Genomic DNA, 21,808 nt, shown 5'->3' on the forward strand with positions numbered 1-21,808 from the left:
ACTAACTCGCCTAGAGATTATTAATAAGCGTGACATGATTTCAAGATAATTAATTTTAATTATAACTATTTTTTGGAAATTTAACAATTCTGAGTAATAGAAAAAGCTTATTTTTCTACGAACCTAATTTTAAAAAAGAATTTCTTCACGAAAAAAATTTTTCTTCAAAGTTCTAAAGTTTTGTTCGTAATGCATCTGATTTCATTTTTAAAACAAAGGTGAAGAATATTACCTACTAGGCTGATTTGTTCAGTTAATTGTATGGCAACGCAGCTGTGTTTCTTACGAAGAAAATTCGAATCAATTTATTTTTACTCTATACATAAAAAATCTGCTTAGCTAATTCTTTTGTTTTTTTGCAGGGCCTGGCCGATCTACCACCTCCTCTCGTCCCACTTCACCAGTAGCTGCAAGTGAGAGTTCCACTACCTCAGTGTCCGTAAATTCCCACAATTCACGTTCAAAAATAGCTCACTGGAAAGGGTCAACGAGTACTGTAGGTGAGACGGCGTGTCTCTTCTCTCCCTTTTTTTTATTTCTTAGAAAGCATGGTCATCGACATGTAGAGCTGTGTCAATGCCCCTAAGATGTTCCTAAATGTAAATCTCAGCCATGTTCACGCTAAATGAAAAGTAATTTAGAAATAAGATGATGCTTTAATTTATTATTTTGAAGAAGAGCTCACATGACTTACTACGTTGTTTTATTGTTATTATTATTTTTTTATTAACTAGAAGGCACCGCAGCTCTCGTTCAATCCCCTCAGATGGTTACACCCAAATTAAAAATTATTTTATTAAAAGGTTCCAATTTTTTAAAAAAAAAAACTCTTTGGCGCAGAAGACTATTTACTATACTTTTTTTCATACTTTTTTCATTATTTCGTATTAATTTAGGACAAAATAAGTGAAAAATATGACATTCAGCACTTCAATAATTTATGCTTATGAAATACAGCATGAGATACCGGTGTCCCCTTCTTCATCAAAGGTAACACTTCCAAATTAACTTATTTGAAGTATTTAGATCTAATAGAAACAAAATTTTCAGAATTTGAAAAATAGTTATTGATACATTTTTGATTATGAATGAAATTTTTTTTTTTCAAAATATTTTTTTCCGATTTTATATTGAAACGCAAATGCAATTCCGAAAATCTAAATGATTTTTTTAACTAACCATTAGGCTGTTTTTTATAATTAATAAATACAAAATATATTTTTGCTTGTATTTAGAGGGTCGGAAAAAATATTTAAATGGGACACCGGTGTCCCATCTGCGTCAAAGGGTTAAAATACGAATGGGTTACACAGATTTAGTTTTCGATATTAGTGAGAAATCTATCATTTCACCTTGTTTTTGAAATTCTTATTTAAATTTGGATATGAAATATTTGGTTACTTTACACTTTTGCAATTAGTATTTTTTTATATAGTAAATGAAAACATGTCTTTTTTCAAAATAAATGTAACTAATTTACCATTTGATGCAAACAGAATAAATGCAAACAGTGACAAAAAAAATTAAATAAAAGCAGAATAATAGTTTGAAAATTGTTGAAGATAGCTTTAACAAATGTACCGGGTGAAAAAAAAAGTGAGCATACTGTAAAACATTTGATCTTACGTGTTCAATACACTCAAGACACACTCTTAATGACTCGAACCTTAAATATGCTAATTAGGGCTGACGATATTTAAACTTATGAAATAGGACCAGATTTTTTTCGGACACATATTTCATTAAAATTTCTAATAACTATAAATTTTTTTATAAAATGTAGAAATTTTTTAAATTTTCATTTTATTTTTGAAAATATAGAAATAACGTTTAGGGAAAGAAATCGATTTCAATAAATTGCTTAACGAAATCGAAGATATTAGCTTCCTTAATGAAGTGACCCTTCATGTAGCAGGTTTTTCTTCAGGCTTTCTTTCTTCCATTTCGACCTTGAGCACCCCGAGTGAACTTAACTCGCTTTAATTAGCTTCTTAATTTTGTTTTTACATCAAATTCTGTAGCATCCTTTGATTTTGACGCAGTTTTGTCGCTTTTGGCCCTTATACGTAACATTTAAATATCCAAAATACTTGGGTTTTACACTTGACCCCGAGATTACCTGCAACAGACATATCGCCAATCAGGCGGAGAGGGCAAGAAAGAGACTTAACATCTTGAAATATATTTCTGGACGCGACTGGGGAGCAGATGCCAATACCCTAAGGACAACTTACACTTCCTTTATCAGACCAATGCTGGAATATGGATTCCAGATTTTACTGACAGCTTCGGCAGGTAATTTAAAAATGCTTGAAAGGATACAGCTGAGTGCTGCACGGATCATTACAGGCTTACGTAATAGCTGTCCTAATGAGTATGTCCTATACGAGGCTAATCTCCAACCATTGTTTATGAGATGGACTTCTAGCACCGCAAAATATTACAGCAAGCTATACAGCTATGTAGACCAACATCGTATTTCTACCTACTTGATGAATTGGACAGATGTCCAGAGATTAAAAAGAGACAGTCCCTTTTGCAGGGCGGGTAAATTTAATCTGCTGTTCCCTGACATAGAACACTGCTCGATAGAACCAAATATAGACCCACTGAAAGACCTTTCGAGGGTTTTCTTTCACGAGGTACTTTTGGCCTCCAGTAGTAAGAAAAATCAGCATCCAGCACTTCTTAGACAGTTGGCACTGGGGACAATCCACAACACTCCAAATGAAGCAGTACATATTTTCACGGATGGAAGTAAATTCGATAATGGCAACACTGGTAGTGGTGTTGTCATAAAAAACCAAGATGACGTTACAAAAATTAAAAGGCGTAACCCAAACCATTGTTCAGTTTTCAGATCAGAACTAATCGCCATAAACGCAGCTCTAGAACACATGATTTCCATTGAGAGTACAGAGAATATCTGGATTTTTACGGATAGTAAGAGCTCAGTTCAATACCTGAGTAATTGGCAAAACATCAGTGACAGAATTGGCCTAAATATCATCGACAATTTGATGACTTACTCTTATCACAATGATATACATCTTCAGTGGATCCCCTCCCACGTGAACCTTCACTTTAATGATCTGGCCAAGGTGGGCTCCAATGATCCCATAGATAGTAGTGGCCTTCTAACATACAATGAAATCTATGCAAAAGTAAAGGCCGACAGTAATAGGACTTGGAGGATTCCACCTAGTCGTGAATGGTATCAACAAAATAGTCCTGGGGCTGCCCTGGAGCTTAAAGGTGATAGGAAACTACAGACAGCTATCACAAGATTAATCACTGGTCATACCCGCGGACTAACATTTGTTCAGGGTCAAAAGACGTTCCCTGTATGCCTAAAATGTAATGCCCACCAGGCTTCACCAGATCATTTGCTATCCTGTATGGGACTGGAGAAAAATTTATTTTGGAGGATCCGCAGATGGTGTTTGATTTTCTGTCGGTGAACGGTCTCCTGGACTTGGTCTAGCCTTGTTCTGGGCCAAGGGGAATAAGTACCACCACCATACGTAACATTTAATCCACTATAAAATTAGCCAATTAGCACATTCTAGGTGAATTATTAATATTTTGAATGAAAAAAATGGGATATCTAAACTGAATTATAGTGGTACAGTAAGAAAAAAATATCTCGCTAAATTCAAGACCAAATATTTGCGACTTAAGAGTAAATTTTATTTGCTCAGATGGTTAATTATGTTACGAAACAAGACGCAAATATGTAGTTTCTCTGAATAAACAAAACATACATTTTTCTGGATAAATTTGGATTCGTAACCATTAAAATATTCTCGGCGGAAGCAATCTGAAAAATATGTTGGCAATTGTTTAGATGTAAAAGAGCAGTAGCCAGATGTTTGGGTCCATTTATGTTAATTTTACTTTTTCCGTATTTCCCCATATCTCGGAAACTTTTTAAGAATTTTTGCTCGCGATTGTAAAATTTATTGATCTAAAGATATGTAAAAAACATTTTAGAATATTTGTTTATTTTTTATTTAAATATATTTGAAAAATTTTAAAATATAAGTATACAAATTTTGACTTAGTTTTAACCTACGTAATTTTAAACAACAAAATACAAAATTTCGTCAAAATCGGTCAAATTGTTCTTGAGAAAGTAAACTTAAAAAAATGCGACTTTTTTTCGAACTTATCGTTCAGAATCTATAATATCGTTAATTTTTTTTTTCGTTTGATGCATATGACACTACTTGTCAATTGTGGCTAGATCAAACAAGGTTGGCTTAAGCCGGTCTTATCTAGTGGGGTTCAAGTTTTCTAGCGGGTCAGCAAGTTCTTCTTTTTTTTAAAAAAATTGCCTTTTAAAAAAATGTGCTTTTTCAATTAAAGAAACTGGTTTCGTTCCAGTGAAAACACCACAAATGTTTGCAGAAATAAACTTAGGTGTGTGTGTGTATGTATATATATATATATATATATATATATATAAATATATATATATATATATATATATATATATATATATATATATATATATATATATATATATATATATATATATATATATATATATATATATATATATATATATTATTAATTTTCAGAGCATGTTTTTATGAATTGGATGTCTACTGTATTATTAAAATTCTGTGTTTAATATTATTTGTTCTAATCGATCTGTTGTTGTTGGGATATCATTAAAAACTTATTTCTTTTAAACAATCCCAACTCTATGCATTTATTCAAGATCATTTAAGCTGAACATAGTTCAGCTACTCAAACAGTTAATTTACTGGGCCGGATCATTGAATGAAATACCAACCACTTCTTTGCAGTATCTTCCCCTATTTAGATAGTGTGTTCTCTACATTTTGCAATACATGGGCAAAATTACGAAATAGACTGGGTGCTGAGACTAGTGAAGATTCAACGTTTTCTTAAAAAAGAGAGAGACACTGGGGAATAATAATGGTAATAGAATCTGTTAGAAGCATTTCTTAATTTAAATAAATTGTTCTTTAAACAATATAACTTTAGTAAAAAAGTTTCTATGCAAACACAGCTCTATTTTTATGCATGCTTTATTGATAAATGAAAGAAGAAAAAAAAAAGAATTTTAAATCCAAATGGGTGTGCAAATTTATGCTTTTTTTCCCCAATAGGGATTTTTTGAAAAATCTATTGGGTTCAACCTAGCCAACTCTGAAAAAAAAAAAAGCTATGTGAAAATTAATTTAAAAATACGTGATTTTGATATAAGATCTTTTTCTTTTTATAGCACATTAAAACGAGGTCACTAAAGAGTTTTTTTTGTTTTTCGATATTGACTGGTCGCGGTGTCCTATTTAAAATAAATAAAGTGGGGAAATATTTTCGTAAGTTTTTGGGTGAAATTTAATATTTTAGCTGACAATTTAAGGCGACTGCCCACGTTCGGTGAACATATTTTTTAAAAAATAAATTTTTAAAAATTTTTATGCTGAGTTATATAAAATGGGATAAAAAATGACACAAATAAGAAAAATTATAACAATATATTTTATAGTTTGTAAAATTACGAAAAACTGACGATGGTGTTAGTTTTTTTAAATAGGGTAAAAATAGAAACTTAAACTGTTAGCTTCATAGATAAATTGATTGCCATGATCACAGTGAAATAGATATACAAAAGTATTTTTTATACATATAATTTTGATTATTTATATTTTACCATTTCATCAAATAGAAAATTAATTTTTTTTTTTCTTCAGCTTCTTCAATTCCACCTCCTGCTCCTCCAGTTGCTGTTAAAAGGCAAGCCACTTCCTCCTCAACTCCGAGAGTTACTCCTCAGTTGCCTAGAACGGCAAATACCCGAACAGTGACCAAGAAGCCTGTTTCAGGTAAGATTGGGAATACGAATTTCAAACTACCTTATTTTGCCTTGAAAATAGTTCACTGATCTCTCGAAAACTAGGCCCTGATTTACGTTTATGCAAAATTGGTTCGTGAAGCTTTACATTGACGTAACCAAAGATTACAACCAAAAATTGAAATATTTCTTTCTGTTATCCCTTTTCCGTAAAAAATATAATAAAAAATAACACCTTTTATTGGCAAAAACTTTTATATTTATTTCTTGTGGTTTGTTAATTGATTACGTTTTTTTGTTTTGTTTAATTTTGTATACATTTTTATTTTTTTAATTTAAAAAATAACTTTAACCTGCATGGAGATTTTTATTTATATTTTCTTTGTTTTGATCAAAACTCTGATTCAAGTTCTTTTGTTTTTAAAACATTGCGTGAAAGTTTGTGAAAAAGGATTTAAATGCATTGTTTTTTATTGAACATTAAAAGAAGTGATGACTTTTGAAATGATGTGCTTTGAATTGAGTGATGGGATGTAATTTAGAAAAGAAAACCTTTTCTAGAAATTATTGATATTATAGACTTTCAAAAATAAATGATGCGTGACGTATCTAATTATACAGAAAGAATAATAAGCTTTCCAAAAAAAAGAGCAAAAATTGTAAATATGCGTAGCACATCGAACATCTCACTATGTTGAATGTCTTCAGAAATATTCATTTCTTTTCATTGAGATGCATTAAAAAACAGCCTATATCCATAATACACTCATTTCAAGCACGAGAAATAGTTTCTTTTTAATGCTTACTATCTTGAAGGCTATCTTGATTTCTCGAAATCGTTAAAGGTCATTAAAGAAATTAATTCCGATCTCGAAAACGCAAGTTGGGTTTAATTATTAGATACAAAGATAATTTAATATCGTTTATTATTCACAGAAAGAATTCCTCTTGCAAAGCTATCTAACAACTATGTCAATCACTTCATTTGTTTTGGTTACATACCATAACGTTATATTTAATGTTTTGATTTAATTATTCAATGAAGGCAACATTTAACTCCTTTACTTTAGTCAAGTAAAAACTTCTTCTAAATTTTGTAATTATCCTCAAAAATGTATATTTTTTAAAGTAAAATACGCTACGTGTTAATAATTTGATGTTTGTGAGATCAAGTTAAAAAAAATAAAAGAATTTCAGAGTTGCATGGACCTTTATTTGCATGCGTTAACTATTTTTGTTTAACAGTTCCTAAAATTCGTATCACATCGGCGACATCTGTTCGGATGAGATCCCCATCTCCAGCAACTTCCTCTAAACCAGAAAGGAGCGTCAAGCAATCACGAACCAGCAAAGGTTAGTATACATGACGACATTTAGTATAAGCTATATTTTCTTATCATCTCTCAGTTTTTATGATGAGTCATTCTTTTGCATTCTGAGGTATCTTGCCGCCTTTAGGCGACCCGCTTCGTCACATTTCAAAGATATTTTATACAAAATATAAATTTTTATATGAACCAAACCGAATCCATGGCACAACTGTATTTAAATATTATTCTACCCCCTCATTCCATTTTAACACCTTAGTTCGTTTTGAACACTATATCAACCCCATTTTTTTCATCGTCCAGCTTTAGATCTCTAATTTTACTCGTTCTTTGATTTTAACTTTTTTCAAAATGCGTCCGCTATAATGCATTGAATTTTAGCCATCATTTAAAATCTGTGACTTCACACAAACTAATTAAAGTATGAGTTGGGGGACATTTTAGCAAACTATTTCCATCTGTGTCGTGAGATAATCCTCCTCACTATCGAGTATCGTTATATATTATATGTATGCTCCAAAAAGGAAGTCACCCATCATTCATTAGTATGCGGGCACCGTTTCTGTTTAAAATTTCTACTTCAAAATGAATCTAAATAGTTACTTCGTAACTCATTTTTATATTTCTGAAAAATGTTTATTCTAAATAAATACTTAACACAGAACTAACTATTCAACACTTCTTAAATTATTACTTAAGATAAACTAACAAAAGGTATCTAAATAAATACTTAACGTATAACTCATTTAACACTACTTAAATTATTAAGACAACCTAAAAAAAGAATAATAACTATAGCGTTGCCAATAGATAAAGAAATACCAGAGTTTATGGTGCCACGTAAAAGAAATATAGATAAGAGTTGTTCTTGTTGCTGTAGTTCATTTACGTCGCACTAGACCTGCACAATGGGCTATTGGCGACAGTCTGGGAAACATCCCTGAGGATGATCCGAAGACATGCCATCACAATTTTGATCATCTGCAGAGGCGGTGGCACCCCCGCTTCGGTTGCCCGACGATCTGCGCGCGAAGTCGAGCACTTTAAGGACCCATACTGCACACCCTCGGTCCCTACGCAGACTGATAAGTGGTCACCCACCCGCACACTGACCACAGACTTCGGTGATTTGCTGGGAACCGTGTCTTAACGATCAGTCCACTGCGGAACAACTCTATCTGAGTGAGTGCCCTTCATATCAGTTAGAATCATCGAAACCATCAATCATATCCTTTCCCTTCATGTTATTATAGAGAAATAAATTAGGAAAAGAAAGAACTTATTGTATCTATGAAAAGCTTAAACATTTCTCACTGTCAAAAAGGTCTTTTAGGAACGTCCCATTGCATTTTTAAAAAGAATAATAAAAATATTTTTGTTTTGACTCTTTGAATGATAATCTATTAACGTGAGTCTATATAATGTCTATGTCCTTACCAATTATTGCAAAATTAATTAATTACAAAATCTAATTGAAGAAAGATTATCAACAATTCCTTTCCCTTTTATAATTCCTTCGCCAATCTTCCCTTTTATAACTTTTTTTTAAAAAATAACCTGATGTTAAATTTTTTTTTTAAGAAGTCATTCGTTACTTTATTTTTTGCCACTAAACTATCCTGACTTAAATGATAAATCTAGCTTATGCTACTTAAACGGGTTTTTTTTAAAATTAACTTTGAATGGTTAGTATGGCACTTTCTTCAGAAATAAACATTTAAAATAAAGCTATGTTCCTTTTAAGTATTTTCGTTATTTTTAATCTAAATACTTTGATCTGTGTTTAAAAAGTATTTTCTCTTATGTTTTGTTTCACTGCATTGTTTGAAGAATTCACAGCTGTGTATATATCCACGAGAAGCAGTAACAGGTGCGGAAACTGATGTAGAGAGCCATTAAAAGTCATTCAAATTGTTGATCAACTGTATTTACTCAACATTGTTCTTCCTTTTGAATAGGATTTAAAATATTTCTGTGACGTAAATAAAGTTTGACGGAGGCCATATAATAATTATCGATGTATGTTTATAACTGTATTTGAGTATGAACAGTTTCCATGAAAAAAATATAGTTGTTACTTTTGGTTTTTACGTTCTAAATAAAAACGTAGAAATGTCAATCGAATTAGTGGAAACGATAATTTAACGGATATAGCGTTGCAAATCTGGGAAATATATATATGGCGCTCAAAAACGTAGATGGAGCAAAAAATTTTTTTAAATATTTAATTACCTCTCATTTGAACAGATTTGGATCAAATTTTAAATTTTTAGGCTATCTAATTTTAAATGGTCGTAAGAAATTTTTCTATACAATTCAGAAGTTTTTTTTGCATGACATTCATGTCTGAACTGCAATTATTTGCCTGGAGATAAAAGTGCTTCTGTATAGCTTCAAAATGATAGCCTGATTTATGAACCTGATATTATACTAAGATTTATGTAAGAAACGTCTCATTATTTTACTTTTAGTATCCAATGTAGTTTCCGTTATACGTAGTTAAAAAATTTTTAAAAGTGAAATGCTTGATGAACCGAAATATGCTTTTAAAACGGGAGGTTAGAATTTAATTAATTAAAAACTATAGACGCATTTACAAAAATTTACGTTGATAATATACATGTAGTAAAAGCGTTGAAGTGAATAATATGAAATTAAAAAAAAAAAATTCTTGCGCTATTTTATTTGTTTTTTAATCGCTTATAGTGTTTGTCTAGTAAAGGAAAGTTTTTGAGTTTTACCTTGAAAAGACTGATGAATCGAATTGGCAATATAAATTTAAAACGAAATAATTTATTTATTAACGACTGTTGCATAGATTTCAGGGTCAGCGGAGACTTGAAACAGTATAAAAATTTCTAGTTTGTATCCACAGCTTATGATTAATCTTTATAAGTTTGCATTTAGAGTTGTCAAAAATAAGTAGATGCATGATCTTAAACAAATTAAATTTTTTTTATGCATATCTATAATTCCATTTTTAATTTCTCGTTCCGTTTCCTTTGTCTCTTTTTGAGCTTTACAACGATTATGCTAGTCAAACTATTATGTTTGAAGGACTTGAGTGTGGTGGTAAGCCTAGCTTACCGAAGATGACGGCTTTATATCAAACTGTTTCTTAGTATTGTTTCCAGATATATACTTTACAAGTATACGAAATACGAATACCACTACGAATACGAAATACCACTAGATAGTTACACAGTAAAACAAAACACTTGATTGTCTGGATGGAAATGGTGTTTTTTAGTTGTATTTTTTTTATTTATTTACAATTCTTAAAATAGTCACAGTCTGAACAAGTACTTGACTTCAATATTTCTAATTAATTTCTTTAATAACGAAATTTCTTTAATTTTAAATCCTGTAAAACTTTGTTTGATATTTTAAGTGATCGATAACTTATCGACAATAATTGAATGAATAATGAATTAACTATAAATATTTTGAATAAATACAATAATGCCAGTTTGTTCTATCTGACAAATAGGAAATCAAAGGGGAAAAAAATGACTCAGAACAAAATAAATGATAATTTTATTGACATCAAAATATTCATATGTCGACCCTCGTTGCTCTTTCTTTGGCTGTTTAGTATTTGGATTAATTCATTTATGCAATTCGTAATGCGTTAATCTCCAGAGTTAAATTTACTGTTCACTGTCTGTGAATCGGTCTTCACAGCTTTGCTTCTTTCTTCCTTGCCTAATTAAAATGCAAATGAATCAGTATTTCTAATAAATAATTAGTTTCGCCGAATGAACCCAATGAAATCATATTTATTTCACAAACATTGTGTAAGTTGTGTGCAAAATAATGTAAAATTTGCGGGAAAAAAAACTTAAATAAACGAAAAACATAGTTTTCTTTAGCAAAAGAAATTTAATAAATTTATTTTCACTGCAGTGAATGAGTTTCTGTGTTTTCGAACTACTTTTGTGACTAGTGCTGCCATCTAACGAAATATGTTTTTATTAACCTTTTTTGAAAATATAACTTAGTGTACAGTTAGAAACTTATTAATTAGTAACTTATAAATTTTTTGGAATATATTTTTTCTTAAAATTTATCATGCACTTTTATTTTTTTAAAAATTCAAATAAAAGAATTAATGCACGTAAACATGAAAATAACTTTTATGGGGGTCTTTTTGCTTTTTTGTAATGCATAAAGGTTGGCTACATGCAATATTAGTATTACTAATTCTTCTTATTTCTTGATGAATCTATAGTATGTAGTTTCAGATAATCAAATCTGATAGTGCTCTCCATAGTTACTATTTTCTATTCTATCTTTTTAGGGGTAATTGCTATTTCTCAATTATTATTAAAACTATATTTTATTTATAGTTATCAAAACTTATCTCATTTATTACCTCATCAATTATCTCACGTCCTTTTACTTTATTCATTTTACTTCTTATTTCTTTGGAGCTATGCACTATAATTATTTCTTTTCTTCTTAAAAATTCTTATTTATCATAATTAAATAAAATCAAAAAATGCATAATAAATAAATAAAGACAATTAAATACAAAAAATCATCTTTTTGGTTAATGTTCATGCTTTAGTTTTAAACATTACTTAAATTGGTTATTATTTTTATTATTTACTTTAATTATTTAAGATAAAAATGCAGGAAATCTTACTAAATAGTCTTAATAAGGCTTTAACTGAAGTAATCGTAGCGTTATGTTTTTTTTTAAAAATTAATTTTTCTTTTTATTGTTATTTCTTTGGAATGACATTAGTTTTATAGAGATTATAAGAGGAGTAGGCGTTATTGGGAATTAACTTTACTTTCGCCAAAGTAAAGTATTAATTTCTTTCATAGGAAATTTACAATTTTTTAGGGTATATTATTTTAGCAACTATTAATTACAATATTAAATATTTTTTTAAATTTTTGAATTATTAATCTATTTAAAATTTACAATCTCAATTATAAGATTTATATTTTTAACTAAATTTATTGATATTTTAATTTTAAATAGTTTATTGTCCGAACCCATGGGTAATTGTGTGGTGATCTTATGATATTCATTATTTTAGTGCGATGTTATTAATTTTGTTATTATTTTGAGGCTCATATGAATAGTTTCACAAGTGAATTTTATGTAGTCGCGAAATATTTTGTTTTTTGTAATTAACTTTAATTAAATTAGAAATGTTAACTGTAGTTACAACTTTCCAAAAACTACTTTTAAAATGTAGTCACTACTTTTAGGAGACGAACTTTGCTGAGTAATTTAATTAACGTGCAAAACTGTTTTAAATAATAAAAAAATAGGCTTATTTTAACGAGAGTCATTATTAAGAAATATTTATTCATGTTTTACCTGAGCCATTTTCTTTAACTTTCAACTTTTTATGCTTTTCTGAACAGTGGATATTTAATTTAAAAAATACCAGGAAATTATCAAATACTTGTAATTTTGTTATGTGTTTATTGCCCTCTTTTATTTCGCTCTAATGCCCTCTTTAATTATTATTTTTAAATATTTATTCATGTTTTACCTGAGCCATTTTCTTTAACTTTCAACTTTTTATGCTTTTCTGAACAGTGGATATTTAATTTAAAAAATACCAGGAAATTATCAGATACTTGTAATTTTGTTAAGTGTTTATTGCCCTCTTTTATTTCGCTCTAATGCCCTCTTTAATTATTATTTTTAAATATTTATTCATGTTTTACCTGAGCCATTTTCTTTAACTTTCAACTTTTTATGCTTTTCTGAACAGTGGATATTTAATTTAAAAAATACCAGGAAATTATCAAATACTTGTAATTTTGTTAAGTGTTTATTGCCCTCTTTTATTTCGCTCTAATGCCCTCTTTAATTATTATTTTTAAATATTTATTCATGTTTTACATGAGCCATTTTCTTTAACTTTCAACTTTTTATGCTTTTCTGAACAGTGGATATTTAATTTAAAAAATACCAGGAAATTATCAAATACTTGTAATTTTGTTAAGTGTTTATTGCCCTCTTTTATTTCGCTCTAATGCCCTCTTTAATTATTATTTTTAAATATTTATTCATGTTTTACCTGAGCCATTTTCTTTAACTTTCAACTTTTTATGCTTTTCTGAACAGTGGATATTTAATTTAAAAAATACCAGGAAATTATCAAATACTTGTAATTTTGTTAAGTGTTTATTGCCCTCTTTTATTTCGCTCTAATGCCCTCTTTAATTATTATTTTTAAATATTTATTCATGTTTTACATGAGCCATTTTCTTTAACTTTCAACTTTTTATGCTTTTCTGAACAGTGGATATTTAATTTAAAAAATACCAGGAAATTATCAAATACTTGTAATTTTGTTAAGTGTTTATTGCCCTCTTTTATTTCGCTCTAATGCCCTCTTTAATTATTATTTTTAAATATTTATTCATGTTTTACCTGAGCCATTTTCTTTAACTTTCAACTTTTTATGCTTTTCTGAACAGTGGATATTTAATTTAAAAAATACCAGGAAATTATCAAATACTTGTAATTTTGTTAAGTGTTTATTGCCCTCTTTTATTTCGCTCTAATGCCCTCTTTAATTATTATTTTTAAATATTTATTCATGTTTTACCTGAGCCATTTTCTTTAACTTTCAACTTTTTATGCTTTTCTGAACAGTGGATATTTAATTTAAAAAATACCAGGAAATTATCAAATACTTGTAATTTTGTTATGTGTTTATTGCCCTCTTTTATTTCGCTCTAATGCCCTCTTTAATTATTATTTTTAAATATTTATTCATGTTTTACCTGAGCCATTTTCTTTAACTTTCAACTTTTTATGCTTTTCTGAACAGTGGATATTTAATTTAAAAAATACCAGGAAATTATCAAATACTTGTAATTTTGTTAAGTGTTTATTGCCCTCTTTTATTTCGCTCTAATGCCCTCTTTAATTATTATTTTTAAATATTTATTCATGTTTTACCTGAGCCATTTTCTTTAACTTTCAACTTTTTATGCTTTTCTGAACAGTGGATATTTAATTTAAAAAATACCAGGAAATTATCAAATACTTGTAATTTTGTTATGTGTTTATTGCCCTCTTTTATTTCGCTCTAATGCCCTCTTTAATTATTATTTTTAAATATTTATTCATGTTTTACCTGAGCCATTTTCTTTAACTTTCAACTTTTTATGCTTTTCTGAACAGTGGATATTTAATTTAAAAAATACCAGGAAATTATCAAATACTTGTAATTTTGTTAAGTGTTTATTGCCCTCTTTTATTTCGCTCTAATGCCCTCTTTAATTATTATTTTTAAATATTTATTCATGTTTTACCTGAGCCATTTTCTTTAACTTTCAACTTTTTATGCTTTTCTGAACAGTGGATATTTAATTTAAAAAATACCAGGAAATTATCAAATACTTGTAATTTTGTTAAGTGTTTATTGCCCTCTTTTATTTCGCTCTAATGCCCTCTTTAATTATTATTTTTAAATATTTATTCATGTTTTACCTGAGCCATTTTCTTTAACTTTCAACTTTTTATGCTTTTCTGAACAGTGGATATTTAATTTAAAAAATACCAGGAAATTATCAAATACTTGTAATTTTGTTAAGTGTTTATTGCCCTCTTTTATTTCGCTCTAATGCCCTCTTTAATTATTATTTTTAAATATTTATTCATGTTTTACCTGAGCCATTTTCTTTAACTTTCAACTTTTTATGCTTTTCTGAACAGTGGATATTTAATTTAAAAAATACCAGGAAATTATCAAATACTTGTAATTTTGTTATGTGTTTATTGCCCTCTTTTATTTCGCTCTAATGCCCTCTTTAATTATTATTTTTAAATATTTATTCATGTTTTACCTGAGCCATTTTCTTTAACTTTCAACTTTTTATGCTTTTCTGAACAGTGGATATTTAATTTAAAAAATACCAGGAAATTATCAAATACTTGTAATTTTGTTAAGTGTTTATTGCCCTCTTTTATTTCGCTCTAATGCCCTCTTTAATTATTATTTTTAAATATTTATTCATGTTTTACCTGAGCCATTTTCTTTAACTTTCAACTTTTTATGCTTTTCTGAACAGTGGATATTTAATTTAAAAAATACCAGGAAATTATCAAATACTTGTAATTTTGTTATGTGTTTATTGCCCTCTTTTATTTCGCTCTAATGCCCTCTTTAATTATTATTTTTAAATATTTATTCATGTTTTACCTGAGCCATTTTCTTTAACTTTCAACTTTTTATGCTTTTCTGAACAGTGGATATTTAATTTAAAAAATACCAGGAAATTATCAGATACTTGTAATTTTGTTAAGTGTTTATTGCCCTCTTTTATTTCGCTCTAATGCCCTCTTTAATTATTATTTTTAAATATTTATTCATGTTTTACCTGAGCCATTTTCTTTAACTTTCAACTTTTTATGCTTTTCTGAACAGTGGATATTTAATTTAAAAAATACCAGGAAATTATCAAATACTTGTAATTTTGTTAAGTGTTTATTGCCCTCTTTTATTTCGCTCTAATGCCCTCTTTAATTATTATTTTTAAATATTTATTCATGTTTTACATGAGCCATTTTCTTTAACTTTCAACTTTTTATGCTTTTCTGAACAGTGGATATTTAATTTAAAAAATACCAGGAAATTATCAAATACTTGTAATTTTGTTAAGTGTTTATTGCCCTCTTTTATTTCGCTCTAATGCCCTCTTTAATTATTATTTTTAAATATTTATTCATGTTTTACCTGAGCCATTTTCTTTAACTTTCAACTTTTTATGCTTTTCTGAACAGTGGATATTTAATTTAAAAAATACCAGGAAATTATCAAATACTTGTAATTTTGTTAAGTGTTTATTGCCCTCTTTTATTTCGCTCTAATGCCCTCTTTAATTATTATTTTTAAATATTTATTCATGTTTTACATGAGCCATTTTCTTTAACTTTCAACTTTTTATGCTTTTCTGAACAGTGGATATTTAATTTAAAAAATACCAGGAAATTATCAAATACTTGTAATTTTGTTAAGTGTTTATTGCCCTCTTTTATTTCGCTCTAATGCCCTCTTTAATTATTATTTTTAAATATTTATTCATGTTTTACATGAGCCATTTTCTTTAACTTTCAACTTTTTATGCTTTTCTGAACAGTGGATATTTAATTTAAAAAATACCAGGAAATTATCAAATACTTGTAATTTTGTTGCAGGGCTGATTGTGCTCCGGAAAAAATCCGGATTTCCGGATTTTTCGCTAACAGTGATCCGGAAGTTTCCGGAGATCGAAGGTCCAAACGTTTCAAAAAATCATTGATCACAGAAGTTTCCGGAAATAAAATTTTCAAAGGTGGAACTTAAAAACACAGTTTATTTTATTTGTATGTAAGGGAGAGCCAGAGAGATACTTTATAAGCTTATATTCTTGATTAATATTCATGTTTTATCAGTAAATAGTTGTTATAATCATAACCTTAAGAAAGACAGACATATTTGTAAATTTTAATTACTTCTCCAGGTCATCATAGGTATGTGTAAATGGTATAGGTATGTGTAAAATTTTAAATATATTTTAAGTAAACTAAGAAATATTGAGAAAAAGAGGAAAAAAACTTGTTTAAATTTTTTTCTAATTTTTCAATTTAAACAGTCTTTTTTTTAATCAAGAAATTTTTCGGAATTTTGACTTGGACTCACAATCACCCCTGTAAGTGTTCAATGCCCTCTTTTATTTCCTCTGCGAAATTAAGTATATCGAAAATATGTTCCTTCTCTTTGAAAAAAAATCAATGTTTCCGGAGTTTACATTCGCATGTGAAAGTATGGCCAAAGTGACAAATTATCTATTATTCTTAACGGATAGTTTACATTTTAGTAACACTTCATTCTTATTAACAATCGACCCCAGGGCCATTCTAATTGGGTCTATTCTATTGACATACCCGCGGAAAATTTGCATCCATCAGATTCCAAAAATTAGATGCGTTTTAACCTACTTCACTACAGTTAAAAGTAGTTGCCTGGAATCACTACACACAAAAGTTTTTTTTTTGTATCGCATTGCTTTTTACACTTATATTACACTCTTTTTTTTCTTCTTTTTTTTTTAAAGTAGCACATTGCAATATATGCAACAAGAAAGTAGCTACAACAGTAGTTTAGCGTTTTCCCTACCACAGGTTTAGAATGTACAACAAACATGCGGAGGTTAGCCGCTAAGTTTCAACCTTTGGTAACTATGCAATGCCTTTACGATCTAGTAAGAATTATTTTTTAATTACTATTCGAAAAATAGTTTTTGTGTGTTAATTATTATGTTTACTTGTTTTGTAATCGTAATTCAATCCAAACCTATTCCTTTCCTCCTTGATAACCTATGGAGAATAATACGAATGCAATTTCCTTCTTTATTTTATTAAGTAGCTAATGCATATTTAGAAATACTTTTTGTTTCTTTTTATTGTTGTCTTTTTATTTTTGTTTCTTTTGAACTTATTTATCAAATTTTAAGGTCTTTAACCCTTTCATAATTATTACAACAGCTAATGATGTTTTTGCTTCGCCTTTCACTCCTGTATCTGCCATGAAGAGAAAATTCCCAAGTATTTTTTAAAAAGGTAACTTAAGAACTAAGACCAAATTCTCAAAAAAATTTCGAAAAATATATATTTCAACTTCATTTTAAGATTCAAAATGTTAGATTTTTGCATTCTCTTGGCAAAGTTTAATCCAGAGAAAAATCCCTTCCTCTTTCATCTTAAGCATTAAAAAGCTTCTCTTTTTGTCACAACCCCCCTCCCCCTATCAAAGAAATTTTGATTTCATTTTTTCTTTCTGGTATTTACCAGTTTATTTTTTTACTGATGTATTCTATAGATCTCCCGATTAAATTAGAAGAACCCGAAATAAAGAAGGGGGGGGGGAAACAGTAGCTTATAATCATCACCTTTTGCGACGAACAACGTCACGGTTAAGATTTACAATAATTATCAATTGATTTCTTTCACCTGCCTCTCTATTTCAACATCTGCTGTTGAACAAGACAATCCTTTCGAAAACCATTCACCGAAGATCCTCTTATTGAGGATGCTGATGACCTTTTAACCTACAAATGTCACTTTTTGGTTTCTAACCTAGACCTTGCAGTCCTTGTCCGTCGTTTGAAGTAAATAATAAAAAGAATAGATACGGCTACATTTTCGCCTTATTTCGTATGCGCGGAGAATGTCGCGGAAGACATCGCATCATTGTTTTTAACGATATGTTCTTTTTATTTCGTCATCCCACGCGCCTGTTCTTTATGATGTTTTCCGTGTGTATCCGTTTTTATTTATTTTTGTTGCAGCAATTGCATTAGGATCGTTTGATAAAATTGTCGCTGACGACTTCCAGGTTTTTCTTTTTGAATATTAAGTTGATTCAATGGTGTCATGTAGATTCTTCTTCTTATTTCTTAGGAGATTGTACAAGATAAAAAAAAATATTAATAAAATAATGATTTGCATTACACCATATGATGTAAAACTGTAGTATGAAAAATAATATTTATCTTAAATTATTAATAATTAATGACGTTTAAGAAACAATAAGTTATGCAAAAAAATTAAGCTGGAAAAATGACAAAACTTTTACATTTTCGTTTTCTTTAAAAATTATTAATTAGAGGTATATTAGAATATCAAAATTTCATTGATTAATATTAATTTTTTTAATTTATTTATCGTATGGCACAGCTTACAGTAGCTAAAGCATACTCCATTTTTTTTCCTATTGGGAAAGTTGACTAATAAATGAATCCACCATTCCCCAGAACTACAGAAGTAAAAAGGAAAAATATTTAGTTTGTATATAAACCCATATAAACCATATCCTTTTTTTTATCAATTCAATTTTCAGTTATTTTAGAGGGAAAGTTAATTTTTATCGAAAAACAATTTTATAAGAATAAAATTTACCGAAAATTTAATGCCTGAAATGATATTTTCTTTCTCTATGAAATTTCTGAAAATGATACGATCTGGTTTCGATACCAAACAACCCTTTTTTTTTTAACTACTTGTTGAAGAAAAAGAAAAAAAAAACAGTTCAGTGAGTTTATTGTAGTTTTGAAATTTCTTCATTTTGACCTTTTTTTTGCATTGAGCAACCAGAGTAAATATATATCTTTGTTACGAAACAAGAAACTAATTTTTGAAACATTTTTATTTGTTTAAATAAAAAAATTCTATACATTTTTTGAAGGATGTTCTGTCACACCAGATTTGATTTTAATGTTGACCATTATTCTGAATGTAGTGTCATTCATTTAACCAAAAAAAAAAAAAATTCAAGTTTTTGTGATTACCTGAACAATAATATCATAAATCACAAGTGAAAATGAAACTTCTGTTTTTGTTGTGAGAAATATAGGATGAGATAATATAAGCTGAAGATAAATTGACTTCATGCCAAAGTTGGGAAAAGTGAGCCTTTTTTGTTTTTACGCCTGCACGGATGACGGCATTACGTACGTGTATTAGCGTCTATTTAATTAAATGTGTTTCAGACAATGGTTGCAAAATGCGTAAAAAGGTTATGAGATAACGCAAAAGCTACAACGTATGATTCTGAAGGTGTACTTAAATGTGAAGCTTAAAATTTAGCTGAGGAAAGGCACTTGTACGGGATGTTTTTCGTCTATATATTAGAAACAAAAACCGATGAGTTTTACTTATATGAAAGTTAAAGCAACAACTGAAAGAAATAGAAAACGTGAAAACTTCGTTTACATGTAGTTTAATGATGAAACCACATGAATCTCACTCTCTATTCTTTTAACATTCCTACGGAATTTCTTAATTATATTTAGGTTAAAATAAAAGTGAAAATAGTGCGATTTTATTAGTAGTACGTCTACAAAACACAATAATTTAATCAGATATTAAATAAAAACGTTTTGCTTAAATGACGTATAGTTCAGCCTGTTCTATGATTTATCTCTTTTTCTAATATTTATATGACCTGCGCCAACCTTATAAAATTTATTTTCTAATTATTAACCCTAATTTTCTAAAAGAAATATAGAACAAGATTTTATAAATTGCATTTAAAACACATATTTTAGATTGAATGTTGAAAACAATATTCACTATTAGTATGCACTTCCTTTACAATACTATTTTTATATTTAGTAAGTTTTAATAACTCTATTGATAACGATCGAATTTTATTTGGAAATTTTAAGTTAGGAAATTTAATAATTGTGGAAAATTTTTATGCATGTGTTCAAATAGCATTGAAGTAATTTGGGGACTGAATGGTTTCGAGCTTGTTTTGATCTCTTTTTACTCATTCATATTAAACACATTTGATTATCTGCTTATTTTGTTTTTCTTTACATTGATGCTGCATTTTTAAAATTATTTCCTCGTGAATACATTTAGCTATAAAAATATTATAAACATTTTCCTGCTAAAATTAGTTAACTAATTTTATTACTATTAAGTCATTGGATTGGCTGTAAAATTTTCGATTTTTCAAATAGATTATTTTTATCTATTTTTCATACAGTACGCATTCATGTATACATATTGAAATAATACATATTGTAATAATATTGTATGTATGTAATAATAATACATATATATTTGCTCTTAAAATATGTAAATACTCCTCTAAGAACTTTATATTAAATTACCCTTTCAATACTGTTTTATTAGCTGAGTATTTAATAGATAGAAAATTTTAAAAGCACCAAGTTGTAAAAAATAATGAATACACTATAAAACTTTCTCTGCCTCTGTTAGTGTAAAGTTCCGTTAATATTCTCTGTTAACAATTGACCTCTTTTATCTTTGGTTTTCTAATATTGAAGTTTATTTCTCTTAAAAGAATCATTACGATAGACAAATGACGTTTTAAGATCAAGATTAAATTGTGAGAATTGAATTCCCTGTAAAATTGTATTCTCTGCTGAATTGCAGTGTTTGCAAGATAGTTAATAAATCTTACTGCCTTAATCGGCTTTAATAATATCCTTATACGATTTTTTTTTATCCTTTAATTTTCTTAAATTAAAATATAATTTATTAAATTAAGAAAATTAAATTCCCTGTAAAACTGTATTCCCTGCAGGATAGTTAAGTCTTGTTGTCTTAATCGGTTCTGATAGTATTCTTTTACGAATCGTTCTTAAGTTTTCTTTAGTTATTAAAATGTATCTTATTTAATTTATTTTATTTTATGACCGCCGTTGAACAGTCGACCCAATTTTGGGGTTTACGACTACTAATGTTCAACGCCGTAGCCTTGTAATTTTGAACCAATCCAGAAGACAAGGAAACTCCTGGATCGGTACCCCCAGAGGTATTGATTTGTTATGGGAACATGGAGGACTTTGAGACTCGACGGATTTAACGTGCATCAGTCACCATTTACTACACGGGGAGTCTACGACCGGCGGGGACCGAACCCACGAACTCTTGGGCATCGGCCCGGCACCCCACTTTCCCTGTAAAACTGTATTCTCTGCCGAATAATAACACATGCAGGATAGTGAGCAAGTCTAACTACCAGCCGCTTGTGATAATATCCTATCGAATAACCTTGAATATTTTTTGTTAATCATTTTATACAATCGGATATATTTGTTGGATTTATTACAAAAATATGAGTAATTTTAACTTCAAAAACTGAATATGTAA

The 21,808-nt window shown here is 28.8% G+C and overlaps 1 protein-coding gene across 6 annotated transcripts in view; it reads left to right on the forward strand.

Moving 5' to 3' along the window:
* LOC107438830 (uncharacterized) overlaps positions 1-21,808 on the forward strand; it is a 131,027-nt gene that overhangs the window by 57,665 nt on the left and 51,554 nt on the right. For 4 of the 6 annotated variants that reach the window (XM_087157961.1, XM_087157955.1, XM_087157958.1 and 1 more), the window contains 3 exons: positions 363-500; positions 5,730-5,861; positions 7,076-7,183. In XM_087157961.1, coding sequence (XP_087014087.1) covers positions 363-500; positions 5,730-5,861; positions 7,076-7,183 — 378 coding nt within the window. The remainder of the gene's footprint in view (positions 1-362; positions 501-5,729; positions 5,862-7,075; positions 7,184-21,808) is intronic. The other 2 variants (XM_087157963.1, XM_087157979.1) reach the window with 1 other exon arrangement.

This window comes from Parasteatoda tepidariorum, chromosome 1 (assembly GCF_982258835.1).
Source record: "Parasteatoda tepidariorum strain Cologne lab strain chromosome 1, Ptep-v5.0, whole genome shotgun sequence".
Taxonomy (NCBI): domain Eukaryota; kingdom Metazoa; phylum Arthropoda; class Arachnida; order Araneae; family Theridiidae; genus Parasteatoda; species Parasteatoda tepidariorum.